Raw genomic sequence first — 24,058 nt, 5'->3', positions numbered from 1 at the left:
ACCCAACGACGTGGAGTAAGAAGAGGATCATGGACTCCACGACCGATCCTGGGACCTTCCTCTTGAGCAGGATCTAATATGTTGCGGTGTCACTCATCAGGCAGCAAGGAGCTCGAGAGATCGCTCCCTCAAGGCCTTGGGGTGCATGACGCTGCAATTGACGCAGATCTTCGTGTCATCACATTGCAAGCACCAGGCATACAAGGTGCGGTATCTGTCTGACATGCGCTGCAAGGTTTGAAGCTTGTCTACTTCGTGGATAATCCTGCCACAGCAGGAGAACTTAAAAAAACCTTCAACGAAACGTCGAAAAAGTAGTCAAAAAGAGACTAAAGAGGTAGCTCTCTGCTTATCTGCGCAGATTGGTGTGGAAAGAATAAGATCTGACGTCAGCTCGCTGGGGTAGGGCCTATATAAGCATCGCAGACCTCACATCCAGCGTGGACGATGCCACACGGAGCAGATAGACACCACCTACCATCGCACAGTGGTACTGCTGACAAAAACAATTCTGGATCCAGTCTGACACCTGGGGATAATTCTAAGGTAAGGAATCAGCAGCTAGAGGTCTCCATCAGATATCATATTAAAGGATTATAGGAGAGTGACCAGATCATGGCTTGAATCAGACATGCAAGTGTCAATATACTTAAAAAACAGAAAGTAGAAGAAAAAAATGGAATAGAGGGATCATTCTAAATGTTATTTAGCTGAAAATCACCACCCTTCCTGAACTTACATTCCAAGTATCAAATATTAGGAGCTCTTGAATATCCAACTACAATACTTTACAGTTAACTGTGACCCTTAAGCTTTGGCTGAAGAGGACGGTGAACCAGGAACCCATAAAACAAATACCTGCATGATCAGGGGAAAAAGTCAAAGTCTCAGGCAGTAATGCAATCTGATAGAACAGACAGACTATATTTGATTTGGATTACAGACGAGCAATGTTCCATGAAATAAAATTGATTCTATAAAGTTCTGAATCTTATTAACTACAGATTACATACAAATTAGTCAGTCTATGTCCTCTAGTGATTCAAGAGTTAAAATAAATCTTAGACAGAAAAGCAATTAAAGGTTGTGTTGACAAAATTGAATGGTCGGTCATCAATGGTTGGTTGCAAAGAGGCAGGCAGTCTATGAAGACAAACGAGACCTGTAAAAAACATCCTAAAGGGAACAACTAAACGTGAAAGACCGAATGGAACCACCATTAATTTGGTCAAATAACAACCAACTTCAGCTTTCTGAAATTAATAACTACACAATCACCAGATCGATGCTCATCGGATTTTCCCACCCAACCATACCACTAGGTTGACGTTGCAATGGAACAAAGCCTCCCCCACCCCCACGTTAGCATTTAGCCAGTGTACACTCCTTTTAGTTGTGCAAAACCCTTACTTTGTCATGGTTCTAGTGGATGTTCCTCCTCTAAATTGCATCGTCACATGAGGTGGAGTTACAGAATATCATATTTGGTCTACTTTGAAGATTTAATTACTGGAGTGCTATTTGGATGCAAGACTTCATTAATTTTAGCAAACCTAGTCCCTGCATCCAAATTCTGTATATGATAAGTAGATAAAGCTGGATAGATCTGAGTTTGGTCAGATACACCAGAGATCCATAGTTTGAATAGAATGGTCATGAGTCTTGTAAGAGACAATGGCATATAAAATGTTCGCCATTAGTCTGCCTCTGCTGCATTTTTTCCAAGGGTAAACCCCCCCCCCCCCCCCACAAATACTCTAGTCACCCCGATATTGGTTCCCATGGACAGCTGAATATCACAGCCAGTCGCAGCCTCGTTACTGGATGCAAGGAATTCTATTATTTGGGTTATGCGACAGCCTACTATAGAGTAATTTAGTGACTTGGAGGGCTCACCTTCACAAGAGTAGATTATTCAGAGTTTAACCCCCGAGAGCTATAAGCACAGCCGACAGTCTTACATTAAAGCAATATTTAGAGTATTTGAGCTCTACCAAAACGGTAATAAAACATCAAGCAATAAAAAACACGAATTTGAATATAGTAAAACAAACAAAATAACAAAACAAACATCCACTAAGGGAGAACCAGAGGTAAGAATTTCTAAAGTTTAAAGTAAAAAAATAGTGCCAAAAAGCACCAATGATAGTGTATGGCTGCAGTAGACAAGGACCTAGTTATGATTTCCAGCCGACCATGATGGGAGTGCAAGTCAGATACACCAACCAGGCTTGTCCCAGTCACAGATTTTACCTTCTGACCAAGACCCCGATCAAGAGTATAGGTGCTATGTTATCGCACATGATAAATAACGTACACCTTGGTTTCATTATTATTGGGTGCAATAAACATCCATTAAAAGTTGGTGAGGAGCGACCTGCAGATTTGGGGTTAAACACACCAAAACCTGCATGATATGGTAAATACTGTATGCTTTTCTCCAGTTAACTTTCTGCAGGTTTGACCTGCCGAAATGCAACAAAGGTTGAGGTATTGAACGCATTTGATTATCGGATGCATTAAATATCTACCAACTCGTAATTCAGACCAGAGCGCAACGGGAGTTTATGCATGGATTGGAATATACCGACCAACTCTTATTCAGGACCTTAATGTTTAAGTCAACTTTTCAGGATTTCTACATCAGCTCCTTTGGGTCATTTCTTAGGCTAACAATACCAAACGGAGGAGTGGAGGGTCTAAGGGAATTTTTAAGACCACAGCATGGACATATTCCCCAAACTATATATAATAAACACAGAAGTGTCCATGGGTCTAAGTGAGGCTAATGGTCACTCACAAGGCAACCGGCATTGGCTACGAAACAAAGGAAAAACTCATACCTTCCCGTGTTTGTGGAAAATCCTTTTAAAAGGACAGAATCCCATCACTCACCGTGGTGACATGTTTCATCATTTGGGACCTCCTCTTATCGGTATCCTAGTTCAGATAAGGGCTACAACTCCTCTCTACTAGGGAGGAGCTCGCGGATGTTTTTAAGCAGAATCTGAGTTTTAAATGGGATCTACCAAAAGTGAGTACTAGGTTCTTTATTCAGTGATGGGCGCAGTGCTAAAGTGTGGAAAAAAGTGTAGTGCAAGTTAAAAATGGTTAACAGAACACTTTTTATTCTCCATCTATTGATTACCAGATTAAAACCAGTGCAACTGGGTCATTGTTTCATTTAGGCTTTTCGCTCTTTGGGCCTACAGGAGTCCATTGGCACAGCGGTTACAAAGGGACCGTTGTCAGCAACTGCAGAATCAATAGTTGACATTCCTCAGTATGTCCTCATGACTTGAACTACCTACAGTGGATTACAAGTAGCTACAAAAGCAGATCCTGCCATGCAACATGCATCCTGAATAGCATTGTGTGAAATCTGCACAATTTCTTCATTAAGGACCACTAAACCTCTCTCCAAAACGCGATCAGTAGTGGGAGAAGGTTGCGGCTTTGTGCCAGTGATATTGTAAATGAGGACAGCAGTAGTTTTACACATACCCAGGATGGCAACAACTTAGTGTTAAAAGGAAGCACAGAAGTGCAGTCAAACTACTGAGATGGGGACTTAGCCCATCCTTTTTATAGGCAGTGGGGAACTACAGTCCGGGGAATAGCAATGGGCGCAGGTTTCAATTGCCAGGGTCTGTATATACTCTGGTCAAAGTATGGCAAGTTCTGGCCCTCTAACAAATTAAGGGATCCTGCATGCACACTGCACGTAGGCACAGAAAAGGGATGGAACCTTACCTGAAGGCTACCACTTTGACTAAGACTGGTCTCAGAAGCGCATCCACCACACCGACTTCAACAAAAACGGTCATGTTTGACTTCTTTTGGTTTTACACAATCTAAAGATTGGCTTTGCAGTCACTGGTGGCTTTTGGGTTCATCTTTGCACCTCTATCACCAGGTGCAGATTCGTGCTTGGAACCAAGACACCAGAGTGAACCTAGTGAGGGTCGGTCACTGACCTCTGATGAAGGCACTCCTTGCACGGCTTGAACCCTGTTTTAGGTGGGTACATGTCCCTAGTACGGGTTGAATTTGTCCCTAGTACAGGTAGAATTTGAAGAAGAGGGGGAAAAAAAATAAAAAATAAATAAGGCGTGAGCTTCGGATCAGAGTCGGAAGTTGCGGAAAGACAAGACATCTGGACGTGGCGGTAATATAGTGGCCCCAATGTCAAATTCAGGGGGCATGGACGCCACACTGATTCCCACAACATCCAGCACGAAAGTGAGTTATGAAAATCTTCTGGATCCAGTCTGGAGCAAGGGGAAATTCACAAGACCATGAATCTGCGGGTAGAAGCCTCTATCAGAAATAATCATACTAATAACCTTTGGTCCTAGCTGGGGGCTGATCTGAAGGAGCAGAATAGCAAAATGAGACCGGACCCCAAGATTCAGGTCAGTTAGCCAGAGGATTCATTAAATAAATGGGTTATTTTTATTTGTTCATCCATTTGGGATGGGACGAGTTTGCTCTGTACCTTCTTACCCTTTTTATCTATCAATGTAGGCATTGGCAGCAACTTTATAGCCCTACAAAATATACGTGCAATCCTATGCTACAGTTTGATTGTTCCTCTGAATCATTAATTCTAGTGCATGGCATTCGGTCAAGTGGTTTGAAGGCAATGCAGCTTGCTATAGAAAACTACCCACTACACCCCCAGGTTTTTTTTTTTCCTTCCGTTTTTAACCTTGCAAAATAAAAGGTACTCACATTAAGATTGCATGAAGGTTACTCTGGTCTTTTAATAGCATAATCCCGGTTTAGAAAGTGCTGCACTTACAAAGTAGGTCAATCCCACCCCCTCACATTAGGTGTAGTGGGTGAGGATCCAATGATTAAGCATGTCATGGGTAGCACCTGTGGGGGAGAATCCAAGAAGATTTCCAGGTCTCAATATCTACCACCTTTAGAATCCAGGGTATAGAGAAGATAGGATGAGCCTATAATATTTGATGTAGTTTCTACCATTTGAAAGGCTGGGGGTATCCTTAAGCTGAAGCTTCTCACTCATCATTTTGATTCTATATGTTCGAGGCATGTGGGCTGCTGAATTCATATCTGTGCATAGATCGCCGCCTAGCGTTTGGTCCGGATGATTGCACATTGTTGTCCTGGAAGAGTCTAAGTATCACGAGATAGGTGGCTCCTCCCCTGGACTACAGTGCGCATGGGCATCCCCTCCATCCTTAGATTGTTTTTTTCCGCCATTGGGTTCGGATGTCCTAATCTTAGCTCTTAAGAGTATTTAGGCCTTTATTCGTCGGTATTGTTTTCGTTCGGCGCCGAGTAGTTTAATTGAAGTTAGCCATTTGCCCTTCGACGTCCGAGGCCCGATCAAGATCGGCGATGGAACCTAAAATATCGAATAGCCCCTTCAAGCGTTGCCCTCTTTGCAACGCTAAGTATGCTCGCTTCGACGTGCACCCGGTGTGCAACAAGTGCCTCTCTCCAAACCACGACGAAGCCACCTGCATGGCGTGCTCCAGGTTTCGATCGAAGAAGACCCTTCGCATTCGTCGAGCAGCTCGGCTCGAGGCGCAGAAAGCGGCGCTGCACCCAGACAACATCTTCGGGACCGAAGATGAGGTCGTGGACCTTGAAGTTCAGGGAGAGATGTCGGAGCGTGAATCCGACTATGATGCCGAAGACGAACATATAATAGATGAAGGAGGATGACGTGGTCGTACAGGTAGGAGACGAAGAGGCCCTTGGGGCCGAGGAGGATGGCTCGGAAAATGAGCTAGGCCCTCAGGTCACCACAGGGCCGAAGGAGGCACTCGATAAGGCTCAGGTCGCGGGATCGCACAAGGCCTTACCCAAGATTATTCCTCTCGTTCTTCTGCCCCGCATAAACGCCCGGCGTCGAACTATCCTAAAGAGCCATCGGTATCCAAAGCGCCATCACTCGATCAACGAGAATCGAAACTGAAGGCAACGGCACCGAAATCGAAACCGAAAGTAAAAGAGTCCCCACGGCGACAAGGCCTCGAAGCACTCGGAGCCGAAGACACAAAAGACGGCTGTCGACGCCAAGAGAGGTCATGGGGATGTCGAGCCACGGGCGGCGCCGAAACTCAAAGCCAAGGTTGCTGACCCGAAGGTATCGGCGCCAAAGAGCATCAACACAGATATGGAGGGCGGCCATCGAGAGCCAACCCATCCCACTATTCCTGTCCAGAGGACGACGTCTGGTACGGGGCTTGATGCCACAACGAAGAAGGCGTCGAAGGACCGTGTCCAATCCACGACGCCATCTCCCTTTGTCAAGCAGGTGTCGTCGGAGTAGTTATTACGCATCCACGACAAGGCTTCCACAACGGTTGCCAAGACAGCCCCGCAGCCAAAACCGGTCAGCGCGGTTCACATCGCGTCGACGCATATCAAGTTCGGCCTCCCACCAGCAGTGCGACCGAAGATGTTCAACGCAAAGAAGGGTATCAACCCACAAGAAGCTATCGACCCGAAGAAGACGGTCGATGCACCAACAGGAATACACATGGGACAGAGACCTGTTGCAGTGCCTCACGAAGATGAGGTTCCGAGGCAGTTATCGACGCCACCACTGGTAGACTTCCCATATACAAACGGAAAAGCGTAACAGAGACACCCATGGAGCCATACAAGATTCCATTGAAAAAGAAGAGAACCACATCACCAGTTCTGGTGGAACACATTCAATTTGGCACCCCAGAAACTCAGTCCTTCTCACCCACACACTGATACGGATGCTGGAGATGGTGATGCGGATGCTGAGGGCACTTATCCTGTGGATACTGACCCTGAGGACCAAAACCAACCTTGGGTGGACAATACGGATGCAGGGGACACATACTGCTCCAGATACACAGGCATATGTGGCAAAAACATCTCCTACAGAGGACACTGCTGCTTTCAATGCCTTAATTGAAAGAGCCGCCAACAATCATAACGTACAGCTCCACACTGATCCTATTGAGGACGACTTTCTAATGGATACCTTCTCTACTTCAGAAAGATCTGTGAAAACTCTGCCCATGCTGAAGGGGGTCCTAAAACAAGCTAATGACATTTTCAAGGAGACCACTAGGGCGAGAGTCCTTAACCCTAGAATTGAAAAAAAAATATAGGCCAGCTCCAGTGGACCCTGCCTACATAAAGGGACAGTTACCTTTAGACTCATTGGTGGTTTCCAATGCTCGGAAGAGAGCCAACTCAGACGGGTGATGCTCCTCCCCCCGACAAGGAGTCTAAGGTCTTGGAAACATCGGGAAAAAGGGTTGCTGCACAGGCAGCTAACATCTGGAGAATTGCCAACACTCAGGCACTTCTGGCTCGATACGACAGGGCGCATTATGATACCCTGGAGACACTGCTGCAGCACCTCCCAGATCGGTATAAAGAAGGAGCGGAGACACTCATTAGAGAAGGGAAGCTCATAAGTAACGCTTGCATTAAATGCGCTCTTGACACAGCTGACACTGCAGCTAGGGCTATCAACACCAGCGTCATGTTACGAAGGCATGCTTGGTTGAGAATCTCAGAATTCAAACCCGAGATACAAACAACTATCCTCAATCAACCGGTCAACCCTAACTCCCTCTTTGGCCCCGAAGTTGACACCACCCTAGAAAAACTCAAAAAAGATACAGAGACTGCAAAGTCTATGGGGGCTCTGCAATCCCACCAGTTTCGGAGTGGGTCCTTTCGTCGCTCTAGCAACAGAGGACCATCTAAACCCCAGAACTCCCAACAGTCGCAGTACAATAAAGGAGGTACACAGCCCACCTATAACAAAAATAGTAGAGGTGGATACAGTGGAAACAACATCAAAGGCAGAGGCCGAGGAAACCGCTCCAGGTCCTCCGCCACCAACAAACAGTGACGCCTTGTCACTGCCCCGACCACGTAACACCTGTCGGGGGGAGACTACAGAGGTTCCTGCCAGTCTGGGAATCCATTACTACAGACAGGTGGGTGAGAGAAATTATCCAGTACGGTTATTGTCTGGAGTTCACATCCACTCCACCCAACATACCACCAAGACACCATCATATGTTCGCAGAGCACTTGCACTTATTCCAACAAGAGGTTCTCAGTATGCTCCAAAAAGGAGCCATAGAACTCATGCCTGCAAAGGAACAAGGATCAGGGGTGTACTCACTGTATTTCCTGATCCCCAAAAAAGATGGATCTCTCAGACCCATACTAGATCTAAGACCTCTAAACCGTTACATTCTGTCAGAGCACTTTCACATGCTCACTCTGCAACAAGTGCTGCCGTTGCTCAGTCAGGGAGACTCTCGCAACATTAGACCTCAAGGATGCGTATTTCCATATTCCCATACACCCCTCACACAGAAAGTATCTCAGGTTCACTGTTCTCAATCAGCATTACCAGTTCAAAGTCCTCCCTTTCGGGGTAACGACAGCACCCAGGGTGTTCACCAAATGCCTGGCAACAGTGGCGGCACACTTAAGGAGACAACACATACATGTCTATCCTTATCTGGACGACTGGCTTATCCAGGGAAAGTCAGCCCAGCACTGTGCCAGCCACATGTCCCACACCATTCACCTTCACAGCCTGGGCTTCTCACTGAATTATCCAAAGTCCCACCTTCAACCCAACCACGTACAGCAGTACCTAGGCGCAACCATAGACATCTGGTAGCCACGGCGCAGCCAAATTCAGTGAGGATCAACAGCATTCAGTTGCTCATAAAGAAATTCAGACCTCAACACTCACTCCCAGCAAGAGTGTTTATGCAGTTGATAGGCATGATGGCCTCCTGCATCTTCATAGTCCCACACGCAAGATTACATATGCGCCCGCTTCAGGTGTGCTTAGCACGTCAGTGGAATCAGGCCCACCGACAGTTAAAAGACCTAGTGTTGGTAAGCGGTCGGGCATACAACTCTCTGCATTGGTGGAATCCACAAAACCTTTGCAAGGGCCGACCGTTCCAGGAGCCTGTTCCACAAATCATACTGACAGCGGACGCGTCTCTCCAGGGATGGGGAGCTCACGTACTCAATTACACAGTGCAGGGACTATGGTCGACAGCAACAGAGGATGCACATCAACCTTTTGGAACGAATGCAATGAAGGCATTCAAGATACACTTGTGCAACAAGGTCGTTTTGATCCGAACGGACATGACAGCCATGTACTACATACAGAAGCAGGGAGGAACACACTCACCACAGTTGTCTCATCTGGCTCAGAGCATGTGGAAGTGGGCCATTCAAAGGAACATCTTCCTCATGGCGGAACACCTCCCGGGCAAGGAAAACCTGATGGCAGATCTGCTCAGCAGGCACAGCCACCAAATGCACGAGTGGGAGATACATCCATCAGTACTCCAACCGTACTTCCAACAGTGGGGTCATCCAGAGATAGACCTATTCGCCACAAGGGAAAACGCAAAATGCCAAAACTTTGCCGCCAGGTTCCCACATCCACAGTCGCAAGGCAATGCAATATGGATGAACTGGTCCGGCAAATTTGCGTACGCTTTTCCCCCAGCGCAATTAATACCGCTGGTGGCACGCAAACTCAAGCAACACTCGATGACGCTCATCCTGGTTGCTCCAACGTGGGCACGCCAGCCATGGTACACCACTTTTCTGGAACTCTCCGTGGTACCGCATCAAAGGCTACGGCTCACACCCGCACTTTTAACGCAGAGCCGTGGCGAGATTCAGCACCCAGATCCGCAACAGCTGAACCTGGCGATCTGGCTCCTGAGATCCTAGAATTTGGCTACCTAAACTTGCCTCCAGACTGTATGAATATCATCAAGGAGGCAAGGAGACCCACTACCAGAGCATGCTATGCGGCCAAGTGGAAGAGATTTGTCATATATTGTAAAAATAATGACAAATCCACTGGATGCGTCAACCCAGAACATATTTGTTATTTATTACACTTATACAGATGCAATCTAGCATACAATTCCATCCGTATACATTTAACTGCACTGGCAGCTTACCTTCAGAACAGGCAGCACCTCTCACTCTTCAAAGTGCCTGCCATCAAAGCTTTCCTGGAGGGCCTCAAACGTGCGATTCCCCCTAGACACCCCCCCGTCACCAGTCTGGAACCTAAATGTGGTCCTCACCAGACTGATGGGACCACCTTTTGAACCTCTACACTCCTGTGAGATTCAATTTCTAACCTGGAAAGTAGCTTTCCTCGTTGCCATTGCTTCCCTAAGACGAGTTAGTGAACTTCAGGCACTCACCATTCAGGAGCTATTTATACAGGTTCATGCAAACAGGGTCGTGCTACGCACCAACCCTACTTTCATGCCAAAGGTCATTTCACAGTTCCATATGAACCAATCTATAGAACTACCAGTGTTTTATCCTAATCCTGAGAATATAGCGGAGAGAATGCTCCACACACACTGGATATCAAAAGAGCCCTCATGTACTATATTGATAGAACACAAACTTTCAGGAAGACGAAACTGTTTGTTGCCTTTTCCCCGCAGCACAAGGGCAACCCCATTTCCAAAGCAGGGATAGCTAGGTGGATTGTTAAATGTATACAGATTTGCTATCAAAAAGCTAAGCGCACATTAACGATTCCTCCAAGAGCCCACCACTCGAAAGTTGGGGGCCTCCATGGCTTTCCTGGGAAATATTCCTTTAGAGGAGATATGTAGAGCAGCCACATGGTCCACTATACATACCTTTAGCAAACACTACTGTGTAGATGTACACTCAAGACAGCAAGCTGCTGTAGGACAGGCTGTTCTCAAAACTCTTTTTCAGACTGCTGCAGCTGGCACGGGCAGCCGCCGCTAAACGGAGGAACTGCTATGTAATCTATGCACAGATATGAATTCAGCAGCCCACATGCCTCGAACTGATTATGCTACTTACCAGTATGCATCTGTTCTTGGCATGTAGGGCTGCTGACATTCATATCGCCCACCCTCCTCCCCGGCGCCTGTAGCAGCTGTAGCATTCAGTGATTTCTAGTTAGCATGGTCATCATTCACCGTATTACACTCCATCTATGCCACAATGGCGAAAAACAATCTAAGGATGGAGGGGATGCCCATGCGCACTGTAGTCCAGGGGAGGAGCCACCTATCTCGTGATACTTCGAAGACTCTTCCAGGACAACAATGTGCAATCATCCGGACCCAACACTAGGTGGCGATCTATGCACACATAAATGTCAGCAGCCCTACATGCTAAGAACAGATGCATACTGGTAAGTAGCATAATCACTATCTCCCTCGCTCCACATTCTCCCCATCTCTCCCGGCCCCCCCCCTCTCCTCTATCAAACCAAAAAGCTGTATAGTTCTTGCTTCTAGGAAAACCACTGACCCTTCACCTGAAGCTCCAATTTACATTAAACTGTTTTGCAAAAAATAACGGAGAAAAAAAATGACATTGAAGCATGATCTTTGTGAGCATTTAATTGTTTCAATGAAAATCCAGCACTTTATATACAAAATCAATTTCAGTCCATAACAATCATTTTTCAAAAAGTGTACAGTTTCATCATCATCAAGATTGCATCAGAAGTCGTGTTCCCTTCAGCCGTAAAGTTTTAAGTGCACTTTGCAGAAAACAAAAAAATAAGAAAATAAAATACCACCACTACCTTAGCACAGACATTTTATTATAAGCTTTTTCAAGCAATATATTAAACTTGTTATGGAGCAGTAGATACTTTGTTTTGACCCCTATAGCCTTTAAAGGGCCTTTGCGGGATACATGGATTAGGTCAGTTCTAGAAAATTGACTGGTCAGCAGCAGAACATGTTTTTCCTGAGTGTTATTTTGGTGTTTATCTAAATGGAGGTTCTATCCAATGGAGCCATTTTCTAATTTAGTTATAAGTGTAAAGGCGAGGAAGCAAAATGGCAAGAAGCCTTTTTTCTAAAAAAATTTAGAATGACGAGGTTTCCAATGTAAGTCAATCATTCACCTAAATATTCAAAGGGATAATTTGTACCAGCCTTACTAAGAAGTTTAAGACAGCAACTTGTAGATAAGCGGAAGGAGATTACATCGGTTATTCATAGAGAATATAATGAATTTTTAAATGTACTATCAGGGCAATATGTTACAACCGGTTCTACAATGGAGAAATTACTAAATGGAAGAGACAAATGAGTAAAGCAATTCGATTGTATTGAGAAGAAAACGTATGAGCAAGAAAATTGTTTACAATCATCTTGTTTCTCTTCAAACATCAGAAAGTAGGAGAAAGTGCATACATGTTGTGTTCATACAGCACTAATGTATTTTCATTGCATTCCCTACATATTTAATAATTAAAGTTGTGCTGTGTGGGGTGGAGGATTCACAGGTTTCTGTTCATTTCATCGGATGCACCTTCTTCAAAGAACATTCTCTCACGTGTAAAATGGTGCAAGAAGCCTGCTGAAGTGCAAGGCACGAGTGTTTGAAAAGCATTTCCTTCCTGAGCTAAAAAGCTTAGAAAGAAATGTAAACCTCTCTGCGTTAACCGGCTCCCAACTAACTTGTCTTAGTGGTTAGAGGCCAAGCACATCACTGTAGAGAGGGCAATGATCTACATAAATAATTCTATCACCAGAGTCCTGGTAGACAGTTGCAGGATAAGTTTAAGCAGACATCATAGCTCTAGATTAAATCTATTACAGACATAAGTTTGCCCGTTACATTTCACTTGATTGAAATCATTCGAATTAAAGAGCCATCTAGTAAACGCACGTTGCCATTTGCAGCCAGTTAAATTTCAAACATACTTCTATGAAAGTGATGGCAGAAAAAAAAAGAGGGCCGACGAGTCCCATTATAGCAGCACTTCATGAAGTCCCATTTTTTACAAAAAAAATAAATCATTGAAAATATTTATATAAACTGAAAGGGGCGCTACAAAACGTACTCACTTTTAACATCAATTACTACTTTTAACAAGTTAAATGTTAGTGCATTTTCAAAACTGAGTATTAGCGATGCGAAACGTTTCAAAGTATTATGAAGTCTATTACATGAAATATAAGAAAGCATGAAATGGAACCTCTTAATCACCCAACACAAAGATTAGCAATGATTGTTTTTCAGCATCTTATTTTGCGGTCACTGCAGCCACCAAAAGACAACCACCTGATTGAACACATCTAGCATATTCCCCATTTAAATAGCAGTGCATGAAGACAAGGCATTTATAACGGTCTGATATTTCAGCTAGGGACTACTTGGTCTGTGAGTAAGCGATGTTTCATTGAGGATGCGCCACAACTTCTGGACCGTACAATCTGTTTGTAGATAACAAATAAAAGTCTGTTTTAAGGATTTAAAGATAGCTTCTCTGCTGGGTCATAGATCTTAGTAAACAAGGTGCCTCAACACCACATGCTACTGTATTCCTTTATAACAGCAGTGTTCCTACCACAAACATAAGGCCCTTTTGAAAGTTGTAATCCTGCTTCGCCCAGTGTGATTAAATTACAAGGGAGTAGCAGGAACACTAGCTCTAGAGAATAACTCCAAACAGAATTGCTTCAGCTGGAGAACTTCCTAATCAATGCAGATGTTACCCAAACAGGAGTTCAGAGTTGCACATTTATCCACAGCTTTAGGTCCTGGCAACACAATTTTTTTTTCGTCTAGTACTCATAAAATATCATTTCCCTGCTTGTGCTCATGCACAAAGGTAAGCTTTAGGTAATGCTCCATATGCACAGTTACTTTCAGTAACACGGTACTTGTTGGATTTACTTTGATTTCTAAAGCATGGTTTGATCCCTGCAATCCGAAGTCCAATCTGTATGGCAGGATCTGGGCAACGACGCAACCTTTTTGGCATTCTGTCCCATCACCAATGAGATATAATGGAAGCTTGAAAACTCTGGGCCCACCAATTTCAAGTCTGTTGAAAATAGCAACAGCAAATGATGCATTTGTTAAAGGTCGCTCCCACAATTCAAAGTTGTCCACCTGCAAACAAAGGAGAAATATGTCAGATACACGAAAAACTACATTTAGTCACAAACCTCAACCAAGATAAGCATTTAGGTCAGTTTCTGTAAAGGGAAAAATTGGGTCCTAGCAAGACAGAGGGCTGAGACACTAAACAAAATGAACTGGAACATTTATCTTTTCCTTATCCAGCTATCCACAGTGTGTAGCTCTGTCGGAGGACTGCAAAGTAGAGTATGTATTCATTATTTGAATGACAAAAACACATTCCTCAGAGTAAATGGAGTGGCGGAACCTCAGCAGGTTTAGGAATTCGGTTCTGTCCACTGCCAAAAGGCGACAGAGTAGAGTTCAGCCGATGATTACAAGGTTACTTGAACACCACCTATAAGAAACAACGAGTCTGTACCTTCAGCCTGAAGAGTGCAGCCAGCTTGGAGGTTTCGGCTTAACAGGAAAGAAAAGATAAAACAGAAGTTCTTGCAGAATCATTAAGTGTGTGTGGCCTAGTTGGATGCACCAGTTCCACTCTGCACCTGACTGCCTATGGTAGAAGAGCGCATTTTAATGAAGAACATGTTTTATGGTAAAATATCATGCAATTGATTCATGTAGTCACATGCTGGGCATCCTAGCAGTATACATCTGGTGCAATAAGTAGCATGTGATGAACTACCCATAGAGTTATGAAAGAAGGATTCGGGGAGTCTGACAGCTCTGGGATTAGCCGGAGCTAGGGAGCAGGCAGAAATGCGCATGTCGGGTTGGCCGGGTGCCTTTCCCTGGCCAGCCCGACATGCCCAATCTAAAAGTTTCTGCATGTAAATTGAAGGAGCCGGGGGGATGGAATCCGCAGCCCCCTAAACTCCAAATGAGCAGCAAGTTAACCTGCTCAGGCCAATCCAAGCGCTGCTTTAGCAGCGCTTGGATTGGCTGCTTCAGTCTGTCTCTAGGAAGAGAACGCTGAGCCTGTGACTAGGCTGAGCTACAGTCGGAGCATGGGGATCATATTCACCAATCACTGCAGGGCTTTATTGTAAAGCTGTGCAGTGATTTGTCATTTGCTGCCTCCATCTCCTCCTCCCTCTTCTTGCTTGCACGCCATTGCTAATCGCACAAACGGGAGGCAGTTGAGAAGAGAGTTGTGAGCACTCAGGAGAGCTTCACCTGATGCGACCTCGTTGCCCCGGCATGCCTGAGGCCTCGCGTACTCTACCTAGTGTAGTGTGCGTCACTGTACTTCTTGGCAGCCTGCACGCAGCTGGGCAATCAATGTGAATGTCAGATAGATGTCTGACTCGGCTCCGACCTACTCTGAGTGAGTACGGAGTGAATACTGTTTATTTAATTTTTTTTTGCATGTAGATGTGTGTGCACTGCAATCATCATGGCCAGATAAGAGCTGCAGACTTGGTGCCTGCCAAGTGGGCAGCTCTGCTCTGGCCATTACGGCCATGACTACTGCACTGCAGTGCACATGCTGCCCACACACCCCGGCCCCTCCAAAGTCAGCCTCAGCTGTGCTCTCGCCAGCATTATGGCCATGATTCAGATTGCTCAACATTTAATTGTGCAATGTAGTTTGCAGCAGGCTTCATGGGCCATAAACCCTGCTGCCCACTATGTTGCACGATAAAATGTTGAGCCATCGATGCCAAGACTAACCTGGTTCCCTTCAGGTGATTCAAGTTCGAGTATCAGCATAGTCGCCTCAATATCCTGTGATTCTGGGCAAATCCGTTAATAAAATGAAAATCCTAATCTTCCCGGTCGTGCATAACAAAGTATTTTTCGTTAGGCAAGGCTGGGAAGATTAAGATTTTAATTTTATTGTGATTTAAAATGTATTTGAGATTGTGCATACTGTCTACTAGTTTGATCATGGACTTTGCGAAGACCAGACACTCATGTAAGCCATACGCCACTGCGGCGCCGCAGCTCTTAACAGCTTTGGTTTGGGGCGCGTTCCCGCTATATAAATATTAACACGCTTTGAAGTGCAGAGTGACTCTGCACTTCAAAGAGTTTTAATGTTTATATAGTGGGAACACACACTGGTGCAGGGACACTCAAAAATGTTTCTGAAGCAGAGCTAGGTCCGGCCATGCACTTCCTCTGAGAAGCATATTCACTGCATGCCAGCAGGGCCTAGCTTCAGAAACCATGTTGTATTCCGCTTTAGGTGTCCGTCCTTAGGTTTTCCTGAAACATGTCCTTATATAGGCACAATTTGCATTGCCCTTATATAGGCATAAGATTCCAGTCCTCATTTAGCTATTAGCCATGCTACCCAAATACAGGTATGGTCACCTACATCCGTCCACCCAAACGTCACGAGTTCTTTGAAACCAGACCCTTAAGCTCTTGGGAGTTCCCCTAGCACAGGATTGATTTCTCCAAGAACTCATTTATTATGCATGAACCACTATTCCTTAAGGGTTCATTCGTGACATCTTCCTCTGCCCGACATTACTCAATGCTAACATTCCAAGGCACCTACCAGGTATAAATATACCTTCCCTTGCCAAAGCAAAGGAAGAGACTTCGACTTTAGAAGAGCCCGTGCCCCAGCCTGACAGACAAGAGACGCGGTCATTCCTGCTCGCAGAGAATCCAGCTTCCAGTGTTCTGACTCCCTTCGTGGGGTGTTAAGAGTTCGAGACCCGGAAAGAGATACCCACCTCTCTCATTCTCAAGATATGGCGTTGACTAGAACCTAGAGGGACTCTTGGCATGCCAGACTATAGCATACCAGACTATGGAATACATCACCTACTTCTTACCTGGTACTACACTGGGGTAGAACTAGTTAGAGAAGCATCTTATGAGTACTCACATTTTTAACTTATGTATATGAATATCTGTGTCAAAGCTAAAAGATAATGCTAGCGGAGTATTTATTTCTACTGCTTATGCTGTACATAATATATCTCACATACTGTCTTAGGATTGTAACAGCTCATATCGTAGACGAAAAACAAGACTGTTCAATAAATCCGTTTACTGAAATGCCTCTCTGTAACTCTTAAGAAACTAAGCATGCACGATTAGCTGAGTGAAACGGTTATCTGTGGTTTCCACGATTCTGCAAGTATTCCGATTCTAAAGGGAAACAAAGTTGTCATGTTTATGCGGTTGCCAGAAACGACTCCCTCCTTGTTTACAAGGAGTTTCTAGTGGCCTCTGAGTTAGCTGGCACAAAGTAATTAAGTTTAATATACTGGATAGGGGCATACTGACACTCAGTCCTTTGCCAAATCTATAGGGTATATTATTCCAATGTGCAGAGCCTATTGGGGAAATAGGAACTACAATAACAAGTCGAGTAGATCGAAATGTTTCTGGAGGTAGGCCCTGTCCCACGCACCCATCAATGAATGATTGAGGGGCAAGGCGTATTTGTTTAATTGAAGAACCATGTGAAGGGTGACATGCATGTGGTGAAGCAGGCCACTTACCTAGCATGCAACAAAGTAGGATTTCTGAATGAAAGGCGGGCTTTTACCATAAGTAGACAGTCACTCATCTAAGTCATCGTCAACTTTTCAGGTTCTGTGTTTCCCGGTCTATGTATCCATGCATATTGGTCCCTGTCCAAGTTCACGCCTCATTGAGCGTCCAAGCACCCTGGTCTGTGTCCATGCCTCATTGTCGCTTTGTCAGTGCCTCTCTTCCTCAGATACTGTACTATCCTGCTCTACGGTCCATGTTTGTGTACGTGTAAGATGGGAATGAGGTGGAAAGGCAGGGGAGTGATGAGACTATGTACTGGCCTGCTAAAGAGAAATGATAGCAATGTTGTAAATCTATATCAATGAGGGCTCCATATGCGAGGTGGGAGTGCGATACTTCAAATGAAATAGATATTGCATGCATTATAACAAGAAAAAAAACATGAATTTTCAAACAAGATATTCAGTCCTGTAGTGCATGTGCACGAATAAAACACAAAAAAAATAATAACCCTTTAAATAAATGAATCTAGAAAACGCTTACAAAACAGTCCACAGGGTGTTGGAGCAGGAACTTTGTGAGATGGTTTGTACAGGGACTTGTGAAGCAAGGTCTGGGATATGGGTAGCTTGGTTTATACTCTTGGGCTGGCTTTCAGGCAGTAAATAATTATGAATTTCATTTACCTTTGCCACATGTATAACTTTTTTACCCCCAGATGAAGAGGAACATTGGAAATTGGCTTGGAAATACACCATGTGCCCACTCTTTCGAAATTCTGGGTTGGGGGGGCTCCCCGAAACCCCCTTATGTTTTTCAGGCTCGCTCGCTGCACTCGCCGCGGTGCACTCCACCACTCATTTTACGCCTCACTTCTTTCAGATGTTACCAGCCGCCACTGTTCAAAATTGTGGAAATTAAAGACTCTGCCCCATTAAAACTAGTGATTTGCTCTGTACCCCTTTGTGTATGCAGTGGATTTTATTTTTAAAAAAATCAAATCTAAATGATTTAGATGGGCTAGTAATCCTACTAGAATAGGGCACTGCATAATTATGCTGAAAACCTTTGAATACACGGTCTCAGTAACAAGTCTCATCCTTCCTTTCCCTTCAGGTTGAGCTGCGAGAGGTAATGAAGGAAACTTGCTTGCCTGTAACTGCTAGTCTACAGCTGGTTTGTTGCAAATTAATTTAGAGTGGACTCTGAAAATAAAAGTTGTAATATTCCATACACCACAAGATGGCAACTTCAGTAGACCCACACTGCTCCAGGACAACGACACCTCAGAACAGGGGCGTTAGTAACACCTCTGCAGCGTCTGGTGGAAGAGGGGGTCCTTAGCTTGTCTGTGCAGTCTGAATCTCTAAAGCAGGTGCAGTGTGCTGCAGGCTTCAGCAGACGGCACCGGCCCCGGACTGAAAAGAAACAAACATTTGTTTTTCAGCTCGACCCTGCCAGGCACCTTTGGGGAAGGGGGGGGGGGGGGGGGGGGGGAGAGAGAAGGGAAACAGTCCTCCACAGAGCACTCACTGCACGTTTTAGAGCAGGCTGCTCAAACAAGGAGCTCTTCAGCTGCCTAAAACTAGCTATTGGGTCCAGCCATATTTGAGCAATATATCATGAGGCGTTAGGGAGGATTAGCACTAATATTAGGACCTTAAAATACCCCTGGTACCAAACTTAGCTGTTATGCATTACCCATGTAATGGCATTTCAAATTGCTAAAGCCTTTTCTTTTTTTACATTACTGCTGGCTACCCTGCCCGATTCGGAGGTGATCACTGTAGTCAGTTTTACATAGGGCGGCCTCTAGCTATCTTTTCTGATGTAATCACTATAGCAATACAAATAATTAGTAGTTTGGGACGATTTTTACAGATTACAAGTAGCTCTCCTAATTTAGGTTAGAGACCTCAGTTTGAGTTAAGAGGCAGGACAGAACTTACTGGAGTGAAGGTAGGGTTGCCACCTCCCAGAGAAAAATGCCAGCCCGCTCTTCACATTAAGATTATGCAAAGTCCTACACATGATTGTTATGTAAATAATTATATAGGCAATGCATATTAATTCATGTAAAGTTTAGCACAGCTGTAGAACACATTCTAAAGTGTTTTGTTTTTCGGTCTAAAGTATGTACTGATAAGGGGGGGTTGGGGCGGCGGGAAGAACATACGGCCAAGAAAGTAAATATTAGTCATTTCAGGTGATTTCACAATGTTGTCATTAAAAAGAGCTGATGGAAACAGTTCTCATTTCCCTTGGGCATACTTTGAATAAACTGGCAGGCAAAGTTAAGCAATATTCATTATATAGTTCCAAAATAATTGACAAATATATACGCACCAATAAAAGCACAGCATTGTAAAACGGAAGTGACCAGCTTTACAGAAATATTTACAATTGCTTCATGTATTTAAAAAAATAAAAGTAAAGCCTCTGTTTTACATTAAAAAAGTTAAATGAAATCAATTTGAAAAACCACACTAAGTTGCAAGATTCTGAAGCAGAGATCTCAACCTCTTGTCACATGTATTTCTTTTTTTTTTTTAAATTAGACTCCTATTTTCCACTTAGACAGGACTAGAAGTACCAGAATGCAATGCATTAACTGATACCTGAAATGGAAAAACGCGAGGTCACTGCGTAAGGTCTAAACCGATAATTTCTTGTACAAATATGGAGCATGAAAGCCTTTTGCTTCATTGCTTCTACAAAGTTAAATTTGCGTTTGTATACGGCTAGGTTCCACAACAGGAATGTGCAGCAGTATTTGTTATTTTAGTTTCCAAAATAAAATACTTTCCTTGTGTAGAACTAGGCAGTCTGTAATACCAAGGAAGTGTCTAAGGGGCTGCAAGGAAGGGGAACAAGCATATGTTTTTTTTGGGTAGGTGATGACAGTGACCGGCTGCTGCAAGAGAATGATTGCTGAAAGGGGAGTCATGATATTGTGAGCAGTCCAAATGAAGTCAATTTGTATTGCTGGGTAAAATACCACCCGACGCACGTTCAAGGACCCTTTGTGGGTAACTTACCTGCATTGTTTCAGGGAAGATTCCTGCTACGCGTGTATAAAAGTCATCTGCTCAAGTCAAAGAAAGGTTTCCCCAAGGTGTCAGTGTCACACGTGAGACCTGAAAATGTCACATTACCTGCTGTAAACAATGAAATTTCACATAGGCTGACTTAAATTTAGTAGCCCCGTTTGAAATATGCAGGCATGGAATCTCCCTGCATATGCAATAAACTAAGGAGTTCTGTAGGGACAGGTGATTTTAGTCCAAGGAAATGCACTGAAAAGGTAACTGCATCTTGCACTGAATGTGAACCCCTCAACAAGTAATTACATTTTTTTTTTTTAACAAGGGCCATTAAAGTTATGCAGCATGGAAGGACCAAATTATGCAGCAAGAAAAGGCAAATTACGCGACGTAATTTGACATTGTGAGATTACTTCATAATTGTAATTTAACAAGCTAACACTGCCTGGCCAAAAGGTGGATCATGTTTGTACCACTTTAACATACAAATAACAGAAAGTTGGCTGGTCAACTTTTGCATAGGGCCTTCTACAGCACGGCAATGGTGCAAGTATGTCAGTAGATATTAGCTCAGTACAATACACAGAAATATCGTGCCAACAATCGAGACCGGTGCAGATACTCTTCCACCTCTGACTGAGCTCAAGAAGTACATATTGACCCAGACACAAACGCCACACAGTAGTACAGCCACCCTCTAGACCTTCTTCCACTCTTGAAACAAGAGACAACAATTTTGTAAATCAACAGAAAATAAAATCCATATTTGTAAAGTAAGAACATCTCACCCCTTAGGGTTTCAAGGCGCTGGGGCAGTCTGGGAGGTTAAGTGAGATATTGCTCAGTCACATGGTACTGATCTACTGTGGTGCTGGGGATCCAACTGTGAGCCCTCGGCTCCATAGTCAACCGCCCTAGCCGCTACGCAACACCTCTGCCATGGCTATTGAGAAAACAAAGTAGATATTTGAAATAAATTCACAAGTATTTGTTGCCCGACTTGTGCTTCGGGCCCAAAATTAGTGTCCACTCAGTAATGTGGACTGCTAATGGTTTGTTACATAGGAAGGCCATGATATCTCCCTTCTTTCTAGTAGAATGTTCTTGGGCACAGAACCTAGAATTCACTTCATTTAAAGCAAATTAAAAAAAACTTGGGGATACATTGGACTATCTATATTGCAATAGTAGAATTTGAAATGGATTTCCACAATGGCGTATGGTGAATGCAACAAAACACTGCTCTTGATAATGAATACACTTCCATCAATGTAGTACATTAGGCCTCTTAATGCGCGATGCTCTTTTGGCAACGGTCTCAGAGTTAAGAAACAATTGGCGAGTCAATCGTTTAACATGGAATGGCAAGACTACCTTTGGCAGGTAGAAAGGATTTGTCCTGAGGACGACCAGATCTTTGTGAACCTGGATGAGAGGTTCCTCCATTGTTAACGTCCGCAGTTCACTAACCCTGCACAGAGAAGTGATTAGCACACACACAAAAAAAAAAAAAAAAAAAAAAAAAAAAATCTTCCTGGACATGTATTGCATTTCACAGAAATATAATGGTTCTAAAGTAGGCCCCATACACGGAGGGCTACATTGACGTCCCATGTTGATGCCAGTGCTGTGCGACTTCTATGAAAGGGTTGGCAAAGGTGGGCACCCCTCTTCTCCGATCTTGGTTTTCCCACCGATTCTCCCACCCAAAGTGGGGGTCAGAACCGGTGTTGGCCAGTTGCTGGGAAGAGCAAAGGGCTGGGTCAGCTTACAAAGGCAACAAGCCTTTGAAGCTTCCCCTTTGTGGACCCTGCACTTCTTGGGGGAGGAAGCTGGGCACCTCGACCCAAATGTGCTTTGTTTTAGGACCCAAAGAACAGCATGCTCTTGACCCAGGAGTCCAGAAACAGGTCTGGTGGCGGCAGCTGGTGAGCAGCCACTCAGCCAGGACACTAGTCAGGTCATTTTTCAGGGGCATATCTAAGATTTCCTCGGAGTGTATTTTTCATTAAATCCCACACTGGCATCAGAGTGGGTTTAATGTGCTGAGACGTTTGCTATCAAACGACCCAGTTTTCAGTCAAGCCATTATGGTGCCGTGGAGTTCCAAATGACAAACTCCCATACCATATACTCTTTATGGCTTTACTGCACTTGGTGTCCAAGAATGGACTTGGACACTGTAGGGGTACAGGGGTCTTGCACCTGTACCCTCAGTGATCGAGGGGTAGCTTACCTATGCTGTAGCAGTAGGTTGCAGGCATAGCACACAGGGATGTGTGCCATGTTGAATCTTCACTTTGTTTTGAACCAAAATACACAGCCTGCAATGGCAGTGTGTGTCAGGGTACAGGGCCTCTAAGCCCTGGACACCTTGTTGGCAGGAACCCAGGGCACACTCAGAGCATCAACATTAGGCAAAAAGTGGGGGCAACCATGCAAAAAGGGGCACTTTCCACACTTGGTCATAGTTATAGGGCATAATGTATGAAATAAAATGGAAGCAGGTACTGAGAAGCCAGCACTCTTGGTTGGGATAGGATTTGCCTGTTTCAGAGTTTAGGACTGCCCCTAATAAGGGCTGCGTCTGCGGAGGGCAGAGGTGAAACTTTAGTGTTCACAGTAAACTTTAGCTTGTGCAGTAGTGACACGGTGTGGTTGTGTGCTAGGCATTGCTGAAGGCTGTTGCTTTTCACAAGCCAATTGTCCAGACATGGAAAGATATGAATTAAACAGTAGCACAGATATGCTGCACCCACCGCAAAAAGTTTAGTACAAATCATTGGAGCGATTTTAACCCCAAAATGTTGAACTTTGAACTGGTAGTGTTGTCTGAAATAGTAATGTGCCAGATGAATGGGGGTGTGAAAGTAGGAGTCCTTGAGACCTAGGGTCAGATGTGTCTTCGCACAGAGCAGTGGAATGATTTTCTGCAGATCGAATGTAGCACTTTGATGGCTCAAGAAGAAGGATAGGCTGCAAGACTGAAGTAAACTCTTGGCCCCATCCATTAGTAGATGCAGGTTTTTGGGTGGGGACTTAGTTGCTTAATAGCACACCTTTGCAGAGAAGTGCTAGACTTACTCTTGCAACATTCGTTAATGATCCTGACTTAGTTGGATGGCAAGGTGAAATATTTGGTGGTGTGAAATTTCAAGCAGTATCCTGGCTGTACTTTGAACAGGTTTTGCTCCCACTGGGTAGGAAATAACCAGATTCTCCTGCCTCCACCCTGAGTGTGTGATTGCAGGAAGGAGGGGTGAGGCTGGGTTGTAAGACATTGCTTGGAGGTGCTGTTTCCAGATCCGCTTTCCTTTCAACCCTTGCTCCGGAATCCACTACTAGTGAGGCACTCCTTCGCCCTTTCTGGAGAGACAGGGCAATGTTGCTGGTACCTAGAATACTGGTACCCAGAAAACTGCATTGGTGCTGCAGCATTCACTCACCTCGGCTGAGGCTGAAACACAGACTTAGCAGGTTTCACCTTGAGTGCGCTCGTGGAACCCAGACTTTGCAGGAGGCACATGGAGTGCGCTCGTGGCATTTCCAGCATCTGTGCATTTATTATTATTGGTTTCATATAGCAACTGGAAGGAATGTCATTGAATAATTAGTAAGCAAAT

At 44.5% G+C, this 24,058-nt stretch overlaps 1 protein-coding gene across 1 annotated transcript in view; it reads right to left on the bottom strand.

Moving 5' to 3' along the window:
* Positions 1 to 11,426: 11,426 nt before the first annotated feature.
* The window catches only part of GLA (galactosidase alpha), a 90,630-nt gene continuing 77,998 nt past the window's right edge, over positions 11,427 to 24,058 (bottom strand). Inside the window, exon 7 of the mRNA XM_085607702.1 lies at positions 11,427 to 13,956. Within this exon, the coding sequence (XP_085463828.1) occupies positions 13,633 to 13,956 (324 nt within the window). The 3' untranslated portion in view covers positions 11,427 to 13,632. The remainder of the gene's footprint in view (positions 13,957 to 24,058) is intronic.

Source organism: Triturus cristatus, chromosome 5_2 (assembly GCF_964204655.1).
Source record: "Triturus cristatus chromosome 5_2, aTriCri1.1, whole genome shotgun sequence".
Classification (NCBI taxonomy): domain Eukaryota; kingdom Metazoa; phylum Chordata; class Amphibia; order Caudata; family Salamandridae; genus Triturus; species Triturus cristatus.
The sequence above is the reverse complement of the archived record's forward strand: the minus strand, read 5'-3'. Positions and strand labels throughout refer to the sequence as shown.